This window comes from Atractosteus spatula, chromosome 1, assembly GCF_055471065.1.
Source record: "Atractosteus spatula isolate fAtrSpa1 chromosome 1, fAtrSpa1.hap1, whole genome shotgun sequence".
NCBI lineage: Eukaryota > Metazoa > Chordata > Actinopteri > Semionotiformes > Lepisosteidae > Atractosteus > Atractosteus spatula.
The window spans coordinates 77,663,264-77,689,772 of record NC_142706.1 but is presented as its reverse complement, the minus strand read 5'-3'; the positions used below and the strand labels follow the sequence as shown (position 1 = coordinate 77,689,772).

Here is a 26,509-nt window from a genome sequence, read left to right as displayed (position 1 = left end):
ACTGCAGCCAAAAAGCAAGAGGTGGCTGCAGTCTTCCAGGAATGCATTTTGATACTCCCTTTGTAGGGCCAGCAGCTCTCTGTCAATTTGTTCTCCTCGCTGTGGGCTGCAGGACTGAGGACTTGCTCTGCTCAGCAGGCAGACGTTTCTCCTGTCGTTCCCCAATTCAGTGATCCTAGCAAGCTTTATCCCAAACTTGTGTTTTAGCAGCACTTCACTGAGGAACGATATTTCATAAGTTGCCATATTTCCTGCAAGGCCTGCTATTTGCTGTCATAACCCTTTATTACAACATCAACAACCACCCGGATTATTTTGATGGAGCACTAAGTTTAACAATTCCTTACATACTATCAAGGCATTTTTACATCATCTGCTTGTCCCCTCAGGACAGAGAGAAGTTTTCTACAGGTTTTAAAGAATTATAATGTCATCTGGAGGAATACAAAACAGAAATGTGTGATAGACACATAGCATGAGCTGTACAAACAATGCTATGCCATAGTACTTGTCAGGAGCCTTGAAAAATTAATTTGTCTGGCACTTTCCTTCATTATTTCAGTCTGTGACATGCTGGGGGTAAACATGCCAACAATGAGTTAGAATTCCCTAATTGTATCATTATTTTTATAATATAATAAAGTAATTACTATACTGTAGCTGTTAAATGTTAGTTTAAACATTTGCACTGCAAATGTATTGTTTTCTATCAATAATGATCATTTTTCAATGGAAGCTTTGGGAAATGCATCTAGTTATTTTTGGCCCTAGATGCATGTTTACACTGAAGCCTGTTTAGATATGAACCTAAGACAGCACACAAGCTATACTGTATTTGTGAAGAGATGTGAGTTTCCATGCAGAACTCAACTTAAATCAACTAAGATCTTAAAGTCTGCAGACTTACAGTACAAATGAAACAACGCCAAAGCAAATCAATAATATTGGTGCAGATTCTTTAAAGTAACAGCATCCTTTGACTTAAATCATACAAAAAAGTTATTTGCCCAGGGTAGTAAATGATTTGTAAACACTACCTTCAGCTGCACAGGACCCTTTGGAAGGTTCTGTATTAGAAGTGTAGTTTCTTTCTGGTTGCTCATTAAGAATCGAGGCTCTCAGGACAACATCTTTTCTCCTGTCTTGCCCTAATACCATAATTTATATACACAGACCATGAGCTCCACTCACTGCTATAGCACCTGCCCCAGTGCAGGGGAAACAAGGAGAGCTCACAATTTCCTCTGAAATTTGAACATGAATGATTCATTCACTGCGAGCTCACAGACACCTGACAGAACCAGAGGCCGGAAACCTCAATCACATAAATTCCATTTATCCTTAATAGCCTGCAATGCACATCCATTTGACAAGAGCCCAGGTTCAAGATGCTGTGCTACTATGTTCCTTGCCGACTATGATGCTATTTTCTTCACAAGCTGTGATGCTATGGTCCTAGCCAACTGTGATGCTATGGTCCTTGTCGACTGTGATGGTATGGTCCTGGCCGACAGTGATGCTATGGTCCGAGCTGCCTATAACACTGCTTTCCTTGCTGGCAGTAACGCTATGTTTTTCACTGACTGTGTTGCTATGTTACTAGTCGACTGCGATACCATCGTCCTCCCCAACTGTGATGTTATGGTTCTAGCTAACTGTGATGCTACTGTATGTTCTTTGTGGACTGTGATGCTACTTTCCTCGCCAACTATGAACCTACGTTCCAAGGCAACTGTGCTAAATCTGTGCGACAATGTTCTGTGCAACATTAACTTCATTGTCTGAGACATTTAGATGTCTGTATTTCAGTAACAGAATGATTTATGATCATGCATACTACAGATCACTAAAATCAATATATTCCAGTAAACAGTGTCTTAGACAAAACATGCTCTAACCCGAATCTGCCGAAATATGCTTTTTTACAATTATATTATTTTATTTTTTATTATCCCATTTCTAAACTCTGACCTGCTGGATGGCTAAGGAAATGCCTGAGTGGTTCAATACAGTAAGTGGCAGGACTCTGTGCAGAGAGCTGTCCCCTCATTATATCACTACTACCTACCTGTGTGGGAATCAGCTGGTTCAGGAGGTTATCCTCTGTTTCTGTGGGAACGGAGAGCGTGATGGCAGCACCTCCCTTGTCTCCTGCAGGGCTGGGCTGTGCTGATTGATTAGGTGATGCATTCAGGTCCGTCCCATTGACGAAAGCTAAAATGGCATTTCCTGTTTCAATAAAGACACAAAAGTGTTTTTTTCACCGTTTGTCTTTGTATTTTGGACATTCATTTCTGAATGCTCATGCTCATAAGCAGAAATTTCAGGTTTCGGGGCTCATGTTTGACATCCTCATTGCTGCCTACAGAGATATAATTTTAATATTGTCACACTATTTCTGTTTCTTAAGCAAATCAACGGTACCTGCTAACTTGAAGTTTACACCTTCTTAATTAATAGCTCAAACAAAGCTTTACTGTCAGTTTAAAACAGGCTTTTCTATCTGAGATTTAACACTCTTGTTACATGTCATTTAAATAAAAAGATCAAGGCAATTAACAACGGAGAAACTGACAATTGTGCACTGCCATAAAAGGGCACAATTTAAAGACAAACAGGTGATACAAAGAAATAATGTCTTAGAAGTCTGTAAATCATGTATATGTAAAGACACCCAGTTAATTCCCTAAGAAAACAAACTGGCATTTAAGATATCGAATGGAATCCAAGTAATGAGTCAAAATCAGGAAAGTTCTGTATCAGCAAAGTCATAGAAAACAATTTTGTGGTACATCCAGCTCCTATTATCGTTTCTGCTTATATGGTAGCTCCCCAGTCTGCCCATGGACCCATGGCCCCTGACAGATGGGTTTTAGAGGGACCCTGCTGTCCGGAGGAGCCTTTGGCCTGTATACTTGTGTGCAGTGGCAGTGCCTGAAAGCCTGCACAACAAAGAATGTCCTCTTTAAAGCAGAAACCTGCAGAATAGCTGGTCAAGATTAGTGGAATACTTCCTCCCTGGGCTTGAACCTCTTGCATTTCCTAAAGTTCCCATTTAACTCATCTGATGAGTCAAGTTTTCACTTCTCTACCTGGTCTGCTGTGCAGAATGGCTGCTGTGTGACATCCTTGTGGGGCTGCACTTCAGTAGTGAGTGAGGTGGGTCCACTGCTACATGTGAAGTGATTGAAGATTATTTGGGATGAATTTCTCTTTTTAATAATGCAACACATTGGGCTGTGACATTGTGACTTTTAGTGGGCACCAGCTACTGGCATGGCGGATCTACTGTGATAGGTTAGGCTTCCCTGTATTAAACTAGCCTAACCAAGTGGAAATGTGGTTTACATATGGAAACCTCCAACAGAAGATTGAGAAGGTAACAAGAAGAATTTTAGAAAGAGTTGTTTTTTTGTTTTATAATCACACCTTCCAGCCATCAGAGTGACGTGCTTCAACCCCTATTTTAAAGGGTCGACAGGAGTTAGTCCACTAGGAACAATGAATCTTCAGTGTTCAGCTTATTTCAAGAAATTACATGCCGCATCTGAACATTAGAGCTGACTTCCACTGATGTTGTCTAATGATCTGTTAAAAGCCAGAAGTGTTTTTTTATGTTGGGTCAAGGCCAAGATGAATATGAAAAGATAGTGCAGAAGTTAATAATAACAGCTGCTATTTTAGATTTCCAAGCACTGTATACATTACTACAGTACACCCAGTAATTTATTTGATTGATGTTTCTATGTAAGGCACTTTATGTCGGGATCAATTTATACAGATTGGAATTTTACTGGAGCAATTTGGTTAAAGTACTTTATTAAATAGCACAATATCAGTACAATATAACCTGGGATTTGAACCCGCAATTTTCCAGTTACACATCCAGAACCCTAACCAATACTCCATTGTGCTGTTCCTCTCTAATGCATGGAACAGTAAGTATGATTAATTTCAGCAACATATACAAATTTACCCCTCTCTCTGTTCTGTTTTGCCTGCTTACTTGTCAAAGAAGCTTCACAGATGTTTATATAATGAGCATGCAAATTAGCAGAAAAAAGGTGCTTTTTGTCCATCAGACTGCAACCTTTGGGGAGTTATTCTGATCTGGAGTGAGACCCATTTTGATCAAATGGATGATGTCAGAGCAGAGATGAGCTACAGTGGTGTCTATTTAACTACACTAGAGACGCACATGTTTGTTATACTGTGAATGTCCTGACAAACACAGATCAGAAAGCCGTTCCTATTCCCTGGGAACCTGGGATAGCGACAAAAAGCCTGCAGCCTGAGGAGAGCACAGCAGTGCTTTGTTTCAGCCCTTACCAGCACTTTGAAGTACCTGCAACAGCCTCTCTGAGGAATGCTCACTGACAGGTATGAGTGAATGTCTGAGCAATTCACTTTGTCAAATATACTGTACAGTATATGTTATTCTCCTGCAGCTTCCCCCATTCGAAATGGGATGAAATGAATAAAACTGTTATTTCAGTCCAAGACAGTGCCAGACACATTCATTTTAAGCAGGAATCATAAGGGTGATTGGAAGGCATATTCCTGTGAAGTAGCGCAAAGATCAATCAGTCTGTGAAGCGTGACATGGAGGAAAATTGTACGTATGTAGAGATTTGTGTGGGGAGCTGCGTCAGCATGCAAGCTGCAGAGAAACAAGCAGAGGCTATTATCACGGTGAAAAGTGAAAAGAAAGAAGAATAAACAGTGTTTTGGCTGTGGAGCCTGTTCAGGCATTGGGGGAGATAAAGGAAAGAAGAAATACAATAAGAGAATGAAGTGATGAGAATTTGTCCCCTCCAGTTGAAATGCGTTTTTTATTCTTTTATTTTTTTAATTTAATTTATTTACAGGTAGGGGTAATTATTTTCAAGTAAAAAAAATAAAGCAGACCTTACTTCTGCTTTTTAAGCAGCCTCTTTGTCCTGATTAGAAGAAAAGGATGCAACCCCACCTGATTAATTTATTTTAACTAATTTTAGATACTTTTGCAAATCAATAAACACTTAAATGACTGCAATTTTATGTTTCAGGCAGCACGATCATACAGAGATATTTAGTGTATAACTAGAAAAACAGCCAAGACAACAGAGAGATAAACTATTCGTGCAATTTATTGGCTAGGAATTAGACCTTCAAGTGTATTAAAAAATGAGAAGCTGTATTATCTGTTTTTTTAGAGTATGCAATGGCCTTACACTGTGTCAAGTCAGAATATGTCTTATCTCTTTCTTATTTTGAATATTACAGTATATTGATTGATGTTTGTGTTGTCACTGTTTGAACCTCAGCTGCAATTTTTTGTCTGAATTTCATTCCCCTTACTCCACTAAGGTTTGTCTTTCCCACTACAATGTCTCAGCTCCGTTAACTGATATGGAAAATTAAATTATCCTCAATTATAAAGCCATTGAAGAACATTTGAATTCCTGTATCAGCAAATGGGGCAGAGATATATGCTATCACTGAGAAAGACTAAGCTCAGTGAAAAGAACAGGAGGCAGTTTAAATCTTAGCTGAATCCCAGCAATGCCAATGAATGCCAGGGTGATGAGGCATGAATGTATTTTTGTTTAATTTCTACATTCTTATCTTAATTCACAGAAAACATGGAGTTATCAGGAGTTTAGGGCCATATATTTCTCTTTATTTGCTTTCTCATTTGCTGAATGTGTGTTTATCGGAGTTTCCTGCAAAAGACCAGGAAGGCAAAATAATGTGAGATAGAAGCCCATTAGTACCATGAAAAGTCAAGACAATCTGATTGTGTTGCTTTTCTGAAGGGAATTTACACACCAGCCAGAACGTGTGGGGTATATCAGATTTTATGGTACATTACTCACTCACTCTGAGCTCGAAAAGAGAATTTTGTCAGAGAACACTCACAACCATTGTCACGTGTATAATCCTAATGCTGTTCTCTGTTTATTTACTGTAGCAAAACCATTTTCATTACCTTTGATTTTCCACAATGATGCCATCATTCATGCAACCAGTAAGTACTTCTTAAACTGTTTTTTACATTTTCAACACATTTCTGAACCCTTTATTTTCTATTTGCAGGTCTGTTAATTGGACTACTGTGCAGCCATTGGGATTTTTTTCTGGAAAAATATGTTTCTCCTTGGAGGAAAGCCAGGAGACTTTAAAGGCCATTCCTGACAGGCCTGGAAGAAGAAGGTTTACAGAGTATTGTACATTGCCTTGCCACCATTTTTCTCTTACACCTTGGTCTTTCACATTCCTGTCTACATCAGGTGATCTTGCTCCCTTCCTGTTGTGTTTTGAATGGCTTTGGCCTTACTTGCCCACTGTCCTAGCACTAGCTGGTGAAAAGATGTGTTGCTGTTCAGCTCGGTGTCCCACTCTGAAATCTTTTCAGACACTGGGCAGACACAGAGTGCCTAAACTGCTTGGCCAAGCAGAAATTATAACAGAAGCTTGAGCAGAGAGGAGGGGATGATGAGACAGCCCGGCCACAGTGAGGGCTGAGGTCACTCACGGAGGCAGCTGTTGTCGGTGAAGGAGCTGAGGAACTCGTTGCACTGCTCTCGCTGGTTGCCGCTGGTGGAGCAGGTGCAGAAGGGAGCCACATTGGAAGTGAAGTTGTCCACGTAGTTGGGAGTAATGGTGCTGCCTGGAAGACAGAAACATGTTACAATATCATGCACGCAGAACTGTAGTATTATTGCCAACTGGTGTACTGTCAAGTACACCAGTATTAATGATAAACCAGGGGTTAAGGATAGAATGAAGACATTCCTGGAAGCAGTATTAGGGAATGCTGTGACTTTACCCTAGTTGGCAAAGACTCCTTTCATTGCCGGCTCCCAATTTAAATATAATTGTAAACCCCCTAGAAACTCCTCAGGTACGAATTTGTTTTTCTATGGGTAGTGTGGGCTGGGATATCTGATCGAGATCACACCTTCTGTAGGTAAGATCAAGTAGATGTACAAGCTAAGATATTAGCTCACACCTGAAGAAGGCTCCACAGCTGGAACGTTGTGTTTTCTTTCTTCTCCTTTCAGCTGGAATAAACCCCTTACTTGTTCCTTTGCAAGCTAAGATATTACCATTAATACAATACCCATAACCTGATATTTTTAGTCATTGGAAAATCAGTATATCAGTCAGTTCAGTGTTCGCAGGTCTACATATAATAGGTATGGACTTATGCATGCAGAATCTGGTAATAATATTGTAATTAAAAATATTTTGGGGGGCTGTTAAAATGTTGTTTATTTTAAGTCTTCCTAGAAGTAAAGGAACTTTAATCTGCTGCACTGCTGTGTGAACACGGCTGAGGTCAAACCATTGTTTGTTAAAGGAAGTACATCAAATACATATTTCACACAAGCCTAGGCAATGGCATTTTGTGAAGAGAAATTGGGATCCCACACTCCACTGACTTTGTGATATTCGGTGTTGCGGTCACAATTGTGCCCTTTCCTCCCATTGATTTTCCAGAATCTAAAGTTTAAAACAATGCAATGCCAAAATAACAAAGGTTTTGAAAGTGCTCTTAAAGGTGAAGCTTGTGCTTTGGGCTGAGTCTTACCTATAAGGCCTGTGTAAGACAGAAGACAGGCCCCGTAGCTCTCCTGCTTGCAGCCCTTGGTAGATTGTGGGGACGGCTGGCAGTCGTACTGGAACTGTGCCCACCTGGACCTGTGGGAGCAGTAACACATCGTCTCTCATTAACAACACTTGGTCACAGGCCTCACCATCACAGTCGATGGTCATAAATGAACCTGCACAGCGTCTCCCATTCAGGCAGGTCTGCCATGTGCAGCCCACTCATGGCTGCAGCTCTGTGAGGAAGCTGTCACTTCCAAACCAATGCGTGATGAAGGAACACACAGGAAGCAGCCCTGGACTGTTGAAAATACTACCCCACCATAATAACAAGTCATAATAACTTGCAGCTTTTGAACATTGGTCTATTTATTTTATGTCAGTGTCTTCTCTGCTTTTTCATTGGATGCCCAAAACATTAAGAGTATAGTAAATGTACTTTTTATGTTGTTTTAATCTTTTCTAGAGGAGCAGTGTGGAAACTACTGCTGATGATTGTCTTTTAGATTAGATCACTTTATTGGCCATATACAATTTCTTGTATTAGGAATTTATCTTTTCACATACCCCAACTTGCTCTCCATGAGACACAGACAGGGAGAGAAGCTTGGGGTCAGAGCACAGGGTCAGCAATTTATACAGCACCCCTGGAGCAGCTGGGGTTAAGGGCCTTGCTCAGGGGCCCAACAGAGTAGGAATACCCAGCTGTGGGATTTGAACCGGCAACCTTCTAGCCACAGGTGCAGGGCCTTAGCCACAGAGCCACCACTCAGCCTCTTTTTTAAAAAAGCCATGGTGTACAGGTCCTTACTATTGTCAACACCAAAATGAAGACTTTTGGATCAATAGCTGTGACATACAGAGGTGGTCATCCTTCTAACATTTTTGAGAATCCGATTCAAGTGCTGGTGCTCGGGCCTGTGGAGTACAGAAGTACAGGAGCATAATGCTCAGACCAGGGCAGGAGACTTCAGGATGACCCTTGTTATTTCTTTAGTTTTAAAAATGTTTTAATTCATTTTGAAACACAAACAAGAGGGCGCAAGTGGAAACCATGTGGAAGTGCATTTAAAAACCGAGACGCAGAGACAATTCTTTACCCTAAGTGCTGTGGGAGTCTGGAACAAGCAACCCAGCCATGTTGTTAAAACCCATTTTCAAGAAGCAGCTGGATAAGGTCCCTGGATCAATTAGCTACCAAAAGGTATAGTTGGGCCAAAAGGCTTGCTCTCATTTGTGACCTCTCCAATGTTTCTATTGTGGAAATTTAATCGTTCTACAACATCACGTACAACTGGAGAATGTAGGGAAAACACAGGGGTGTGGAGTAGGAAGCAGAACATGGACCTTGAGGCAGCAGGGAGTTTTCTTGGTCTTGCACTTGTTTTCCTTATGGACATGGTCAATCCCAGGGCACAAGGTCAGAGATCCCTGCAGACCTTTAACAATGGCAGTGCTGGTCAAGTTGGCTCTTACTTAGAAGCCAGGAAAACAGGAATGACCCACTTACAGGTACGGGCATGTTCACTACAGGCCCAGTAATCCAAGGAGGGCCTGTAGCGTTCATTCTATCCTGCATTTCCACATGTCTAAGCATATATCCCTTTAGCCTCTGTACATTACCATCATCACTGCTATTATTATTAATTATTATTGAGAGGTCAGCAGCTTGTGAGAGTCATTAAATCATTGTGACCTAATGCTGATTCAGTCCTGTAGCAGAGCATGGGAGTGATGGTGAAGCAGCTTGTTTCTCTGGTGTACTGGAGTAAATTACAGTGCATAGAACTCTAGACAAACCACTGTGCTGCACTTGCGGCACCATGATTTTCATGGTGTTGTCATAACTTCATCATGACAGCTGCACAACACATCCAAACCTTCTCTCCTGCACCTGCTGTCCTGAGCCCTGATGTGTCTTTTAGTTTGTTCAGTAAAGGAATGAGAACGTAACTCAACATATTGTCTGCAAATTAATGCTCTATATAAGACTAAACGAAGAGTGTTGACAAGGTCTAGTTCCAAAAGCAATTGAATTTAACACATCCTAATTCTGTATGCCTGCTAAAACCAATCCTCTGTGTTATGGGTTATTGTACAGACATCACAAATTAATTTAATTTGTCTACTCTAACTAACTTGTAAAGAGATAGGGGAATGAAGGTAATCATATGCAGTCTAAAGTGCCTCTGTAGTTCAAAATTTGTTTTATAATTAAAGGACCTATATTCATTTAAAAAGACTAATCCTCACCCATCAGTCTTTCAAGAGATCATGCTGGAGTTTTGAGGAAAATATGAAACATTTTCAATCTCTGTTTCTGGTAGATTTGGAACCCTTTTAGAAAGGTGACTCCATTCATTTTTGGACATTGTTTTTCTCTTTTTGTTTTACATTTTTGAAGAAAATGTTTTAATTCGGAAGGCTGACCAGTCAGTAACTTAACAGGTATACAAAGTTTCATCAGCTGATAAGGTGATTGCGAATCTGCAAAAGCACATACTAGGTTCAGCCAGGATGCAGGGGGTTACCTAGCAACAAAGTCATCTGTTGCGGCCCCTCACAAAGACTTCACAGTAACATAATGTTCTCTGAACTCAAATGTAGAAACACAAAGACATAGAAGTTTAATGCTACAAAGAAAGTGAAAAAAGAAGTTAAAGAAAAACAGGTTCCACACGGAATTGGAAGTGTGTCACATTGTTTCTAAAATAACCCTCCTCACAGACTTCCTCGGGGCTGTCAGAGGAAAAACATGCATGAAAGTTCAGAAACATTTGTTGTGTTTTCAATAGAAATTGTTTTGCGTAGTGTGCCTCCCCTATTCACAATGACTGGCAACAGCACATTATTGCAGAGAATAATAGGTGTCTCCACAGGGAAAAAGCACTGCCTGCCAGCCTCTGTGATTAACCTTGCTTCCTACACCTGCACTGACACTCAGGTCAGAACACGGATCCACCTCTCCACTTGCGTTTCTTTCTCACAGCCTCCCCCACCACCAGTTTCCCCAGTGAGCTGAGCTAGACAGGTGCCTAGAGACTAAGATCATCACAAGCTCTGTCCCAGTGCTTGTCAGCAGAGTTTTGCAACAACAATTTTATAGTTGCTAACATTTCAAATAGCAGAGTTTTTAAAATCATGTTTAATTATATCAATTTTCTCGACTTCAGAAGTGTTTTATTCTTTTATTCTTCAATATGCCAGCTTCACCAGAAACATTTAGCTTTGCTCTACTTACATATCTTATCTGCCTTCAAAACGTTCCCTGCTTTGCATGCTATTTTGGAGGGCTGTGGGGTATTTCATGTCAGTGGACTAGGATTTGCTTTGCTTTGTCATTGCTTTTAATGAACATAATTTACATATGAATCCTATACTTATTGCATATTATGCAGGATTCCAAAACTCTGGAGATACTTCTTTCCCCATTGTGGGAGGTTCTGTTCTGCCGTACAGTATGTGTCAATGGGTTCGATCAACTGGACGTTTTACTCCCTCAGGAAGTGATGAAGCTCCAGGAAAGCACCAAAATTCATTTCAGAATACCGATGAGCAGCCTGACGGCCCAGTTCCTCAAATGTTTCTGCTTTTAAATTGCTTAGACTACAGAAACGAAACTCATCCTGAAACTGGGTTCACACCTCTCCCCTTCTCTCAATGACAGACTTATTTTCATGTAATCTTCTCTATTCTCATGCAGGTTTTGACTTCACACCTTTCTCCACCCCTCTCCACTTTGCACTTCCTGAGAGGCCTCTCTGCCTCTCCCCTCTCCATCCTCTTCCAATTTTCCTGCTTTTGTTCTTCTGTGCTATTTAATCTTTGCTGTCTGCCCTGTCTTTCTCACATCTGTAGAAGGCTGCACAGCCAAAACATTGTTTCCTTTCTTTTCTTTTCAGCATGGAATAAACCTGTTACCTGTTCCTGTGCTCAAGAATGAAGTGCATTAATACAATTTTAAAAAGTGCTTTCATTTTTCTTTTATTTTCGTAAGCTCTCACCTTCATCCGAACGCAGATCTCCATGCTTCAGACTGTTCAGTTGTATGTAACCTGGTTGTTCCAGAGCTTTCCAGAAGGCAACCAGCTACTGAATGGATGGATGTTTGTAAGTAGCTATAATGCCAGCCCTCAAACACGGTTTTACTAGCTGAACAAAACAGAAGCCTGTTTTTATCCATGTTATCATACGCTGATATCTAGCTGGAAATTAATTGGAACTCGTTGCTGCATTGAATAATGTGTGTTTGCATAAATTATTACCTTTCAAGTCAGTCTGCTTGCTCCTTTTCATTCTCCTGCTGGGTAAAGTGTACCTGAGCACGTGCCGGAATTAATCCAGGAACTTTGAGAACAAAGAGCACCACATTGCACCAAAGGTAACTCAAATGTGTCAAAGCCAGAGCTAGAAACATTGTCCTCTGTTTTCTACAATATGTCTGGGCAGATAACATCAGTGAACAGGAAAAGACTCTGGCCCTGGGAAACAACCAATACAGTCAGTAAAAATTTTCCAAATCTACAAGACAGCCTTCTTACCTCGTGACCTTCAGTTCAACACCCACATATTGGCATAGAAAAGGTCTAGCTGAACTAGAAACCTGTGGCAGGGGTCATGACTTTTTCTGGTTAATGGTTGTGTTTATGTTCTCCATGTATCTCTGACATCTGTCACCTGCATCACGGCACATTTCTTTTCTGCTGCACTCTAGGCATGAGGCTCCCTGGTCCTGTGTTTTTGTGTTCAAGGATAATCTTGGCTTCAGCCGAGTGACATATCCTCTGGTGGTGAGTTTTATATACCTGTCTGCTTGTTTGTCTGCCTGGCAAAGTGGAGCCACGGCCTTTTTAAGTGGTCCAGTGGGTGTATCTGTCATGAGATCTGACAATTCAAGCTTAACTTATCACCTCCTCTGCCTGCTTCTACTTTAATGTTTAGGTACGATTCCAGCAGCTTCTCTCTGTGTGTTTAAAACCTTGAACTACCGGAATATAATGTAGCTGATCTGTCACTGTTTGCATGAACAAACAGAAGTTGGGATAGTTTATGTGAGTAGCTGCGTCAGCATGCGTAGGCTGCAAAGGAACAAGTAATAGGTTAGGTTTCATTTCACACCTCTCTACACCTATTCTGACTTCACACCTCTTGATTGGCCTCTCTTTCTGTCCCCTGCTCCCGCCCCTCGCTCCTCCTCTCTCCCAGCTTTTGTTCTCCCGCTACATTACCTTTGCCTACTGCCCTGTCTTTCTCACACGTGAAGAAGGCTCCACGGTTGAAACGTTGTGTTTTTTTTCATCTTTTTTCAGCATGGAATAAACCTATTACTTGTTCCTTTGCAAGCAGAAGTTGGTGTTGGTATCTATCTAATGCCATAAAAATGCCAAGAACATTATGGAATGTGTGCCTCACCTCCTTCATTACTAATTTGCACTATTCCCATCTAGGAGACTCCTCTGTGCCCTCAGGTGTAAAGGTAACAGGCTCAGAAGATCTTTCATCCCCTCTGCAATTGCACTCTCAAAGAATGTAAAATACCCTCTTAATCCTCTTATCTCCTGCAACACTGTTATGCTGTAATCTCTGTTGGTGATGTTTGTCTGTTTTTGTTGTATTGTTGTGTTGGACCCCGCTGTAAAACAAATTTCCAGTAGGTGATAATAAAGCTTGAATTAAATGCATCATTTAGTGCTCGCAGGTGTGAGAGGGAAGCTGCCTACTGTCCTCCCTCTGTTGCTCTGTCAGTACATAGAGGGAGAAAGCTGTCTGCTCTGGTAGAGAAGCTCTAGTTTAGAGGGTGCAGGGGTGCCACTGAGGGGCCCCGTGGTGAAGGAGGGATTAGTGGGAATTCCTAACGGGGAAGGATGGCAGGAATACTGACCTGCACACATAATCTGCCTTGCAGCTGCGCAGCTGAGTGAGACAGTTGGGCTTCTCTTTCCCCTCGTAGGAGCAGTCTGGCACGATGGTCTGGCGTCGGCGCTGGGCGCAGGCGGTGTCCGTGCAGGGGCAGAAGAGCAGCTCGTGTGTGTACTCTGGTGGCACGCGGTCAAAGAACTTCCTCAGGGCCTTGTTGCACTTGGGTCTGTTGCACGGCCCGGACTTGGCAGACGGCTTGATGCAGGCCGACACATACTCAGTGCGCAGCTTCTGGCATGTCTCGTCCACGTTGCACGCCTTGGCTGCATCCAGGCAACGGTTCACAGTTGTCATGCCAACCTCAGAACCTACCAGGTGGGCGAGAGAAAGGGGCTTGTGGGTATTTTAACCCATAAGGTGAGGAAAAACTTACTGCAGAAGTCATTGTCCCACCTTCCTTTCCTTAAACATAATTAGTCATACAGTGCTTAAAAGAGGGAGGTACCTGTTCTTCAAGACTTCAGAATAAAATGGCATATTCTATCATCTCCTGCATTTTCAATCCATGTGCTGCTACTGGGACCAGTCTTTTATAATTGGAAAAGCAATTTCTGACTATTTGATTCATAAGCATATTAAATGTGACGAGTAACTGCACTCATTTGGTGCAAATGTATGACCTGAATGTCTGTTGTTGTGCTACGATATAGAAGAAAGTGTCATTACGCCATTACGCAGTCGCATGTGTGATAAATTGCCTCATGTAGACAATCTGCAAAGAAACTAACCTATAAAAATGTGCTATGATGCAGGTGACAGTTCACGTGCACTATTCGAAGACTTCTGATTAGCCCTGAAACAATGCTCAATTGCTAAAACAATGCTTCAATTGTTAAAATGAAGGTGATAAGAGAATTGCAGCTTGGGATGAACGTGTTTTTAATGGATTTCTTATTGTTTTAACTGTCTTCAAGTATTTGAAGGTGAAAATAATGTTCTTTTAAAAAAAAACTCTTGGAGGTAGAGCTTCAGAATAACAATGAGTGTATAGAGAGTTTTGGTATTGTAGCCCCATTGAGTATTTTGATGTTGTAATGAAAAAATGGTGACCCAGAAATCCCAGGTCCTCTGTACCTTAGTACAGGGTGGGATCTGGGAAGAGGATGTGGGATTACTCCACTGGAGCCTCACTGACATCTCTTGATACATGGGCTATGGTAAACGTATATTACAGCATGCGTTTCTCATGCTTTACCATGTCATTCTGTATTCTGCTAGGCTCTTCCCATGGTATGTTATAGCAAATCTTTAACAGGGAATTCAAGTACTGTACATGACGCCAACTTTACGAGAAATTCCAAGATACCTGGTACTCACCAGCAGCGATGGAGGCAAGGCGGACATAGTCAAAGGCCTTCTCCACTGTCTCATAGGGAAAGCTTTCCACCAGGTTGAGTCCTGAAATAAATCAGAGAGGGTAAAACAAATCAAGGCATCTCCTGTTACAGATCGTCCTTCAGTCAGTCCCTAAATCCTCCTCTGCATTCTAAGGTTTCACTAAAACTGCTGAGGTTTTTTTAGCACAAGCTTTAATTTGCAGCTTCTGCACATATGTTGAGCAGGACTGTCCATATTGCAGAACCCTAAAGTGAGAAAAAAAATATTCACAAATGTTTTTGAGCTAACGTGCATGTCTTAAGTTCCTAGGCAGAGTGTCATTCAGACCTTGGGAGTCCAATCATACATACAGGGTTTAAAACTAGGGGCTTTTTATAATACATAATTTATTCCTGGCAAGCTTTAAGGTGACTCTAGGGAGTAGTGAGATGTGATGTAACAGGCTCATCATTCTAGAACAGCCGCTGGAATGTGACCTCTCAGAAGACTTACTGCTGTAGGGTACTGTTTATAGGATACAGTTTGTAAGATATAAGGAAAACTGCAAATAAGTATGTAGTCATGGGTAATGATTTGCAAACAACAAGACTTTTAAATGTGCCCTTTTAAAAAACACCTGCCAAGTGCGATTTGACTGTTAGTCTGATATGATAGATAATTCTTTCATTCAGTAATATATACTGTATATATGTACAGTATATGTGCTTTATATGTTTGTTTGCATGGGATGTTCAACAAAAATCTGAAAATACATTTGAAAAACAAATTAATTTTTAAATATTCTTATCTTTAAATCTATCAAGAAAACTTCCTTGAATGATAGCTGTGCTTTCTGACAGCAGCTTCTCCTCTGATTTCCTTTGCGGAAGACACAGCATGTAAGAAGATGTGATTCTTCTTTGCATCAAAACTGTGTTGAAGACTTGCTGCATCTCTTTATTGTCTCATTTAGTGCTTACTGGTCTACAGAGAGAGACTGCTGTCACAGTATGTTCCATTATTAAGCTCACTGGGATCAATTTGTGAGGTCTAGTTACATAAAAGCTCATTGTATTACATTGTGTCAATCCTCTGCTCTCCACTGCTACAGGAAAGCAACCCCTACTCCTAAATGTGTGTTCTGGTAACTAATCAAGGCATTTCAGTTTTATCTACAGAGGTTCTAGTGAATGTAGCCTTAAAGTCTTAAGGTGGGCTTTCCTAAAAGTTTACATTGTATTATAATATTGTGGCTGGTTTGTAATGTCCACTTTATGTACAAAGCCTGATTTCAGCTTTCTACCCCTCTCCAGAATTTCCAGTATAAACCTACCAGTTTGAACAGGCTTGAAGGCAGGCAAATTTCATCGCATCTTTTTAGTGGAGGTTTCTGATCCATCGAAAGCAGCTTACAGACTGTTTTACGGTGAGGCACATCCTTTCTACTCTCTGCCTGCTGCTTGTGTTTCCCCAACCTCTCCTGTCCTCTCTCGCTAACTCCGGCTCGCAGAGGCTCTGGGCACACAGACCGAAGCAGCAGCTCACCTGGCTGTATGGGATTTGCCGAGACACAGATGAGCTATTAATTGTCCACGCCCAGAGGGCCTTTCCCCAGCACTCATGCGAAATGCAATCAATAGGCTCAGTCTGTATGTGAGAGGCGAGCACAGCCAGGCTCTCAGGGAGCATATGGCGAGAGCGTGATGTGGTGCATGTGGTGCAGTCTGTCCGGCGCGCCTCACCGTGCAGGAAGGACTGGTGCAGGCTCCAGTAGATGCTCAGGCAGTTCTTCTCCCTCTTCATGCCCCTCTTGCACTTGCAGCCGTGCAGGGGGCTGGAGAGCAGTGCCGTCACCGCGCTCTCACACTGGTTGCGGGCGCCGGGGCCCAGCTTCAGGCTGCCGTTGCCGGCGACGCACTGGCGCAGGGTGCGGAGACGGGGGCTGCAGGAGTCGTCGCTGGAGCAGGTGTCCCCCGCCCGCAGGCAGTCCTTCCCCGAGAGCAGGACCACGCGCACGCCCCCTGCGGAGGACAGTGGAAGAGCTTCAGTACGGCTGAAGGCACGCAGGTCTGTCTGGGGGGGACGCATGTTAGCTCTGCCTCAGGAGGCAGAGCTCAGTCTCATTCGCGCATCGCGCTGACTGGTGGGAGGGAAGGGAAGGGGAAGGGAAGAGCCTAGTAGCAGAAGTACAGTGGGTCCAGGTCATGGCTTTTCTTGTGCAACTGAATCAGTGACTTCTGTGTCACTATAAATAATAGTCAGACTTAGCTACTATAATGCTTCATCCTAAATCGTCCCAAAGCACCTAACACATAGGAGGGGACCCCTAGATTATTCCAGTGAGTTTTCAGAATGATGATCTTCCCAAACTGCCTACCAGCCCTCCACAGAGGGTCCACATCTGGGCCAACAGTGGGACTAGAGGTCACAGCTGGAATAATTAACCGCCAGGGGAGCCAGGGCTGAAATAGGAGGCAGGGGGTTCATTCACACAGATGTGCTGGCATGCAGCCTAAAGGAAATTGGATACTAGGCTTCCTTCAAGAAGGGGCACATTGGAACAATGTGTTCTGAACAAACAGAATGCTTTCTAATATTTCATTTTTTGCACAACTATGGCACAGCCACATAATGAGCGCGTCCTCTTCAGGAGCTTTCGCAAATCGAACTAAACTCTACAATTTTTGGGGGGTTGTGTCGCAATTGTTCAGAATCGGTTAGGGTTTAGGGTTTAGGGTTTTGAAACTACAGGTTAAGTTTACATTGAGACAGTATGCTTAATTTATGTTCCTCTGTGCCCGACTCAGATATCTACCTCTTCACGCCACACTGGCTCACACATATATCAGCTTAAAGTGCCACATTAAGGATACAGGTTCTGGATGAAAGGACAAACTTTTTATGACCTTTAAAAAAGGCAGGATAAAAATATCAGTAACGCAGAAAAGGCACAGATCATCAGTCAGAGAAAAATACTCTTGCTTGCCGTATTCATGATGAAAACCTTCTGTATATGCTGAAGAGCAAACAAAAAAGATAGTTCAGGTTAAGGCTGTTGTCATGATTAAGGATAAGTGAGCCTTTCTACCTTCCTTGAATAAATTCATCATATTTACAAAATCAATCAATCAAACAAGTACAGAACTAGCCCAGAACTTAACATATGTTAACATATGATCCTAGAGTTGTAAGTTTTTCAAGACAGAGGTCTTTTTCTAGAGGAAAAGAACTGTGAGAATTCAGAGCAATTTTCTGTTGCTGAGCTTGAAATCAGCTGGCGTGAGCAGGTGAAATGAGATACTGTTGCCATTATGGAAAGCATCAGTCCAGATAACACTGAGCTTTAATCTTTGAATTTGAATGAACAGATCCAACTAGACTTTATACTATCGGTCATTAATGTTTTTGGAAATCAAATTCAAAGCTGATTTAACCAGGTATTTCAATGTTAGGTGGTCAACATTGTTTCATACTTCAACATTTTAGCAACTTAACACCTGACAATTAGCACCTGAATGAGGGTCAACAGCCAAAACCCAATTTAAATAAAAAGAACCAAAATGTTGGCATGTCACAGTCCTTTAAGTTTTTAAAGAATCTATGTGAAAAAAATGAATTGAACATTTAAATTAATGGTCACCTCTAGTTAACTTAAGTTTGCCAGCTGTAGAGTCAAGGAGTTTGTTGCCATATGTACATCTACATTGACAACACAGTGCACCGGACAACACAGTGCAGCGGGCAACACCACACAATTTAGACAGCACATCACAAAACGGTGCATAATAAATACTGATAGTACGTAGAACAGTACGTGATAGTGAACAAAAACACATGGTAGTTCAAGTCAGAAGTGCTTAGTGCAGAGGTCCATTGAGTTCTGAGGCATTGCACATTTAGCTGTTTATAACTGTAATTTGTAACTGATCAATGCAGGAAGTGCTGTAACACGTCTCCTTCTCATTTTCATCTGCTTTGCTTTTACAGAAAGTATAATGTTAATACATTCAGTGATCCTCAGTTTGCCTGAGGCAAACCCATTTTCTGTAAATGAATGTGAAGCAAGCATTACTTAACAATAAAGGAGATAAAAATGGGAAAACTGTAATAATACTTTCATCATATTACCCAATTCATTTTTATTATACAGTATATGCCCGCTCAATGTGTGACCACCAATGAGAATGTAGCTCACAGTGACAATCCCAGCATCCGCAATGAAGAGGGAGCCTTGGACAGGAGCAACTAGTGACCCGACCCGATCCTGAAGCTGCGACGTCTAGATCATGCAGCCCTCCTGTTCTCAGAACCGGTGCCTGTCCTGGGTGGCCCAATCATGAGCCCACGAGTCTGGATTGAGTCAATAAGAACCACCAGCCATAGAAGCCTGTCTCAGGGTTTTCACTGAAGTCCCTTAAATCAAGAATTATAACTTTTTTAGAATTCATTTAACAGTTTAGTTATTATATACTTCCTGGGTAGACTCTGGGTTGCCACAAGCCTCACCAGGCTTTTCAGAAAACAAGAATCAGCCCCATCCCACTGTGAAGACTGGCGTAGGAGAGGGGTAGTTTCAGCTCATGTGCATTCACTCAGCTAAACCTGTGCTCTTCAGTGTCATCGTCTCCTCTCTCTAACATTTTCCCAGTGCAACTCCAGCTTTGAAGCACAAAGAGCTGAGCTCTACACACAATTGTCTTCACCATGAGTTTAATTCATTGGTGAAATTGGCCTAATTGGTGAGGCAAAATGGGACTGACAAAAACTATACTGTGGTCAAATATAAGAGGTGGACTTTAGGTGTGGGCTACAGGCTGAGAAATGCAGAAAGGTGGATCAGCTCTGGGGCGGGAAATGAGGTAAAAGAAAAACAAGCTAAATACCTCCCCATCTGTAACAGCAATCCTCTGCCTCCCGAGCCTCCGTGCCTCATTAGAGACTGCAAGCTGATGTCCTGTGCCAGTCGCTTGTGAGTACTGACTGCGCATTAAATTCTTCTGCACACTATCATAAAAGAACAGCTGAAGAAACAGCGGGGTGATAACAAGCACAGGAAAAACTTCAGAAGTGTAGGACTTCTTTAACAAGGCTCCATCCCTGGGAGGCTTACAGGAGTGAGGCAATAAATAGTGACAATCACCTGTGAGGCTCCTGTGACTATCATCTAGACAGCATTGTCAGAGCTTTTATCACAGTTCAAACACAGTGCGCTTTCCTTGGATGTCTCTACAAACCTCAGAGCTCAGATGGCCTCAGATCCTTAACAGCTACAGCACTACCTCTGACGGGCCCTGGAGTCGGCCCTGATGTGGGCACAGACACCACTCGAGGTGGCGAGCGATGTGTCTCACCGAGTCTCACACCATGTCTCACACCATGTCTCCCCATGTCTCCCCATGTCACCACCTCATGCAGAGGTCAGTCCCTTTTGCTGACATTTATCCGACTTACACAAACCATTAAGTAAGGAGACATGTAGGAATTGATTAGCAATGGCAGAAAGAACATAAGTGAACAAGCACTAGTGAAAGCTTTCTTTTCTCTTAAAAATAAAGAAAACAGGAGCAACAGGCCATGAAATTAAAAAATAAACCTGCAAGATACGTCACATGCACATACATTCCTCTAAGAATCGCTGGCAGCAAAAATGTTGGAAGACAGTTCTAATTATTTATTTAGGAAGCATTTATTCAAGAACATCTTTTTCACAAAGGAAGACTGTTTTGGCCTCAGGCATTAATATATAAACGAAAGCACATATTTCTTTTTAATTTAACTAATGTACAACCAAAGCCACCAGGATTGCATACCAAATTGAAAATTCAATGTACATAACTCTGAAGCTTCAGAGCCTACTTTCTTAACTCACATTCCATTTCAACATCCAATAGGAGCAATGCAGGGTTTGATCAAGCAAATGTGTCATGTTCTTTTTTGCTGTCTCCCTTGCTTCCTTGATGCTGTCATTTCATCCCAGTAATTGGGAATAATTAATCCCATTTACAAATTTGTTTGCTTCTCCTCATCATTTCACTTTATTACCGTGATTACATAAATCTTTATGCCCCAGTGTCTTCTGAATTGATGTTCACTTATGAACTAAAAACTGCCAGACATGAACCTATAAAACAAAATCTAGCAAGAGAGCTGCAATTCTATTCTGGGGCCTTGATCCCATTTCTTCACACAGCCAGAGCTTTTCTTTTCATTCGCTGTTTTGATGGGTTTGTTGACCATGTACTGTGTCTGCAGATGGACCTTTCTTTTTTAACCCGAGAAACATGTCTTTTATTATGCTGCTGCTGACAATGGATATATCTTTATCAGCTGCAGGTTTGTGGTAAGAAGGACCCGATGATAACTCCTGGGAAAAGGAGACAGTGCCAAATACTGTACCTTTATTATCAGAAGCATATGACATCTAGATAAATTCCTCTTAAAGTTGTTTGATGGGCATATGTCACTGTGATCAGACAATAGTCATTACGATAGAGGCTACTACAGTTAAGGCACCGATTGGCAGAAGTGGGGCATGTGCAGCTCTCCCTGCCTCTATCCCACTCGTCACGCATTCGCGGCTCCAGTCCCTGTACACTGAGAACTCTGCCACACCCTGGGGCCTCTGCTGGGGGATAACTTCCACACTCTATCATTTTAGAAATATGTACAGTTAATGAGTCTCCACTTGGTGTGTATAATGCTGTATCTCTGCCCTGTGACATCTGATCTGCCATGGAAATGTGTATAACACCTGGACAAATTTCCGGGTCTTGTGTGAGAATATACAGTACAGCAATACACATAGGAGCACCCTTGTGAAATAGTTAGTTCTCTACATCTGGCACTTCCTGGGATAGGTAACACTTAAGATCACATCAATCTTCCATAAATGAGTTAATACATTCTGATGTAAATTTTCACAGCTCCACAAACGCAAGTGCGATGATCAGCTGTGTAGTGAGGAGGAAGTTTTTTGGGGGCAAGATGTTGTCACCATCCCGCTCCCTGTCTGCTGTTTTTATTTAGGAGGTTCCTAGTGGAGTGCACCCCTGTATTTCTAGTTTTCCTTAGGCACCCAATGACATGACAATTCAAATACTGGTCTGATGTACAGTACGTGTGTTTGTCATTTTGTAGTGAATTTGCTACAGTAAAGGAGAATAGTGTGTCAGTGTAGATTGCAGGCCTGCTTAGTTGGGAAATTAAAATGTTCACAGCTTTTTCATTTGGCTAAGTGATGGAAGAATGGATTGATTAAAACAATTGTGAAAGGTTAGTAAATTAAACCCATGTCTGCACTCAGCTCTTCACCATGCTGATCCAAGTGTGCCATTGACCGAAAGCCTCAATCCCAAGGTGTGTTTTTTAAATGTAAATCTTCTAGTACTACAGGTATTAAGCACAAATCGCCTTTAATGCTCTGGAATTCAGGAATGAAAATTCACTTAAAATATTGACTTCCAATTACAATGTGGTGTGTTAATTCTGAAGGCTTTTAAACTTCTGATGTCCATAATTATAAATGCTGGCTGTGCCTTCTTCAATATCGCAATATGGCCAATTATTGATCTGGACAGTTCCTGACTTGCTGATTCATAGAGCAGGCACGTTGTGGGCTGACTCTGCTTCCACCTTTTTTTTTCAGGGTCCAGGAATAAATTTTGGATCAAGAGTACCTGTTGAGTGGAGTGCTCCAGCGAATGTTCAACTTGAGTTTGCGCTTGTAGAGAGTCCCTGTGCTCTGGAAAACATCATGCCTGGGCCTGGTACCAAAGAAAGGGTGCCCCACTGTCCTCAATGACTATAGACCGGTAACGTTGACTTCTCACGTCATGAAGACACTGGAGAGACTGGTCTTGGCCCACCTGAGACACCTGGTTAGTTCACTGGACACCCTGCAGTTCGCCTGCCGGCCCAATGTTGGTGTGGAAGATGCAATCATTTACATGCTGCAAAGGGCCTACTCCCACTGGACAAGGCTGGCAGCACTGTGAGGATTACATTTTTCGACTTCTCCAGTGCCTTCAACACTATCCAGCCTTTATTGTTAGGTAGGAAGCTGCAGGAGATGCAAGTGGGTGTTTCCATGATCTCATGGATGACCGACTATCAGAAGGGCAGACTACAGTTTGTGAGACTGCAGAACTGTGTGTCTGAACAGGTAGTGAGTAACACAGGGGCTCCTCAGGGGACAGTTCTTTCTCCGTTCCTCTTCATCCTCTATACTTCAGACTTTAAGTACAACTCGAAGTCATGCCACCCACAGAAGTTCTTAGATGACTCTGCAATTGTGGGATGTGAGCAAGCTGGGGTATGTGAAAAGATGAATTCCTAATGCAAGAAATTGTATAGGGCTAATAAAGAAGCATTATCATTATCACATTACTATCTGCCTGAGGTACATCGTCATCTCTCACCATTTTCTTTTCCAAAATGTCTGCTTTTGCTTCTAAGAAAACAAATTATACTACAGCAGAAAAGTCATGCTTGGAGAACCCGGATTAAGGAAAATCTGAAATTGTTCTTAACCAAACCATATTATAGTACTCTAATCCTACAAAAAAGGATGACGATCCTGCATTGTTCTATGTTTATCTAAATTGTTGCAAAGAAGCTTAAATGCCGTAGTCAAGTGTAATTGTTATTTTTTCAATACAAGTGCACAACCCTGACTGAACAATTTGTTGTCTCTCAATAGAGAGGTTTTATTTTCACCAGAGTTATTAATATGTATGGCAAATGCAAACAACTCTCCTGAATCAAAGCCCAATTTGCATGTACCAGTATATTTGGCAAATTAGCAGAACAATTTATCAATTCCAGAACCTCTTCTGCTCCTTAATTAACACCTCAATTAACCAACCATATAAATCACTCATGGATTTCCTGATCAGCTATCCAGGTTCACCGGCATAATTGCCCCATCTAGTTTAGGAGAAAGAGTTAAACCAAGGTTGTCTGCCAGCCTTCTGGGGACAGAAACATGAAGTGGGCTCTGGGGTGGAATGCCATGACAGGTCCTATCATGTCTTCCGCAGCTGTGAAACACAAAATCGGCCATCTGGAAAACGGCAGGAAGCATACTAATATCTAATTTGAATAATTTGCTTTTTGATGTCTCCCATTAGGGTTTGTGTGTTTACCAGACTAAATTAAAACTTTGACCAGCCAGAAATTGCTGATTTCCTCACCCAGTGGAAATGGTGGCTTTTTGTTGGCAGGTACAAGACTCCTCTGGAAAGCGGAGGACTTGGAGAGGGCAGGTGCACTGAAGACTTTAGGGTAGCACCATGGTTAGTAGTGCTGCCTCACAACCTGGGGCCCTTGGTTCAATTTCCAGGGTGCTACTGTATCTGTAAATTTGTATGAGATGTTTCTGTTCTCCATTTGTTCACGTGGGTTTTGTCTGGGTGCTCCAGTTTCCTTCCACATTCCAAAACATACTGGTAGGTTAATTGGCTTCTGAAAAAACTGGCCAAGGTGTGAGTGTGTGCTTGTGTCTGTGTGTGCCCTGCGATGGACTGGTGCCCTGTCCAGGGTGTTTCCTGCTTTGTGCTTGTTGATTGCCAGGATAGGCTCCAGCTCCTTCAAAATTGTCATTGACCTTTGCTGCTCTACTTATTAAAGATTATTTGCAGTTAACAGAGTATCTTGGTCTATTACATACAGAGTATAATCTATGTCTGAGAGTTGCTTGCTCTGTGGAAAAATCAAGGTCTGAAACAGAAGACTGGCCCCTAATGGGATATCAACAGTATACAACCACTTGATGCTTCTTTCTGAGCTATGACATATTAAAACTTGAGTTGTCTCAGGCCTGGATTAAGTAAAAACTTTGATTAACCTTTAGGCTGCCGTCCTTGATTAAGATCTATCTAGCCAGCTGCCCTGTAGAGTGTTGATTTGTGACTGGTGAGCAAAGAGAAGTTCTGATATAATCCAAGTCACAGCTTCTTATCTCACTGGTTAAGGTAAAGGGACTAAGCAAATTCCACAGATACATAAAAACATGTACAGTATTGTTGCCCATTGTCAGAAATTACAAATTACTTGCAAAGTTCACACATTTTCTTTATTCACTTGTTTTAGTAACTGATTGTGCATTTGTAGTCTTTCAAAGATAATTTTGCCAGCTGTCATAGAGACAAATGATCAAGGCCTTGACACCACAGACTCTTGATTCCAGACACAGAGCAGAATCAAAATGGGATCTTGTGAGCAGCTATTCCTTGGGTAAAAGCATGACAACATAACACAGCTTTCCTTTTAAATGTGAGAGGCCATTTAAACTAATTGTTCATTTGGGTCATAGGGTTATTGATCTTGTTTCAATAAATTCACTTTAACAATTTGTCTGAGTTGTTTTTTCCAGACAGCCATGACATTTCGGAGTACTCTGACACACAACTGGTAGGCTAGTATATTCTGGAAACTCTCTTCATATGCATTTTACAAGATTGATGTGCAATAGGATCACAGTTTTGAGTGGCCAATAGCACCACTGTTTTGACTGACCAAGCAGTGCAGTTAACTTTTTTTTAATCTATACTTTTATTCTTATTTCTCTCTTTCCAATGGGTCATTTTTAAACTGTTTTCTTCATTGCCCAAAAACGTATGTGTCAGATGACTACTAAACTGAGGAAATTGAAATCTTCCTAGCTTGAGATCTGCTTTTTCAGAGACATAATAAAAGCAACCATACACAATTACAATACATCAACAATTAATTTGAATTAAAAACTGATATGAAATAAAAGGTTCTGCAAAAATCATGCATTTCCATTTTCTGCTTTGTTAACACAATCAACGATTCCTCATTTATCTAAAGATTTAGCACACAGTTCCACAGTTCCACTGGCTCACAGATGCCAGGATCCTTATTTACAGACATACACATAATGGTGTTTTTTTAGTCAGGAAACGTGATTTCTCACTTCTCATACTCATAATTATCACTTTCAATAATGCTTCCTTTCCTAGCAGATTTAATTAACAGAATACGTGTTGTCTATCTTGCCATTCTAACTGCTCTGAATAATTCCAAATTCATATGCAGCTTTTAAAATATGGAATTAACAGAGATATTAACCTACTCCTCATACTCTCCAGCACGCTGATAAGACAGCTTGCTCAATGTGCTCTGCGGTCCTGAAATCACATTCAATCCAGCACTGTACTTTCAGCTTTTCTTTTCTCTGTTCCACAGTTTTCTCTTCATTTTACAGTGCTCAAATGATTATTTTTCCTCTCTCCTATGATTTTTCCATTATTATGTTTCTGGTGATGATTTTTAATAAGGGGTGAATTAATAAGTGGCGGTGATTGGTAGAGTACTACAGGGATCTGTATTGGGACCACTGCTCTTCCTAATTTATATCAATGATATAGCTTCTGGTTAATACAGCTGTCAAGTTCACAGATGATAGCAGAAATTTACAGATGGTAGCAAAATAGTTTGTAACAACATAATGGGAAACAATGAGATAGAAGTGGCTACTTATGAAAAAGACATAGGTCTTATATTGATACATTTACATCTTCTAGGCAATTTGGGAGACCAATAAAAATGCAAACAAAATGTTAGGATATATAGTTAAAAGCACTGAATTCATAAGGGATGTTATGATAAAATTGTATTAAGCACTATTTAGGAGTCATTCAGAATGTCGTGTACAGTG

At 41.5% G+C, this 26,509-nt stretch overlaps 1 protein-coding gene across 1 annotated transcript in view; it reads right to left on the bottom strand.

Moving 5' to 3' along the window:
• gfra4a (GDNF family receptor alpha 4a) overlaps nt 1-26,509 on the bottom strand; it is a 123,295-nt gene that overhangs the window by 1,393 nt on the left and 95,393 nt on the right. The window contains exons 2-7 of the mRNA XM_088909205.1: nt 16,572-16,850; nt 14,830-14,910; nt 13,475-13,820; nt 7,577-7,686; nt 6,518-6,652; nt 2,069-2,229 (exon numbers count right to left, since the gene is read on the bottom strand). Coding sequence (XP_088765331.1) covers nt 2,069-2,229; nt 6,518-6,652; nt 7,577-7,686; nt 13,475-13,820; nt 14,830-14,910; nt 16,572-16,850 — 1,112 coding nt within the window. The remainder of the gene's footprint in view (nt 1-2,068; nt 2,230-6,517; nt 6,653-7,576; nt 7,687-13,474; nt 13,821-14,829; nt 14,911-16,571; nt 16,851-26,509) is intronic.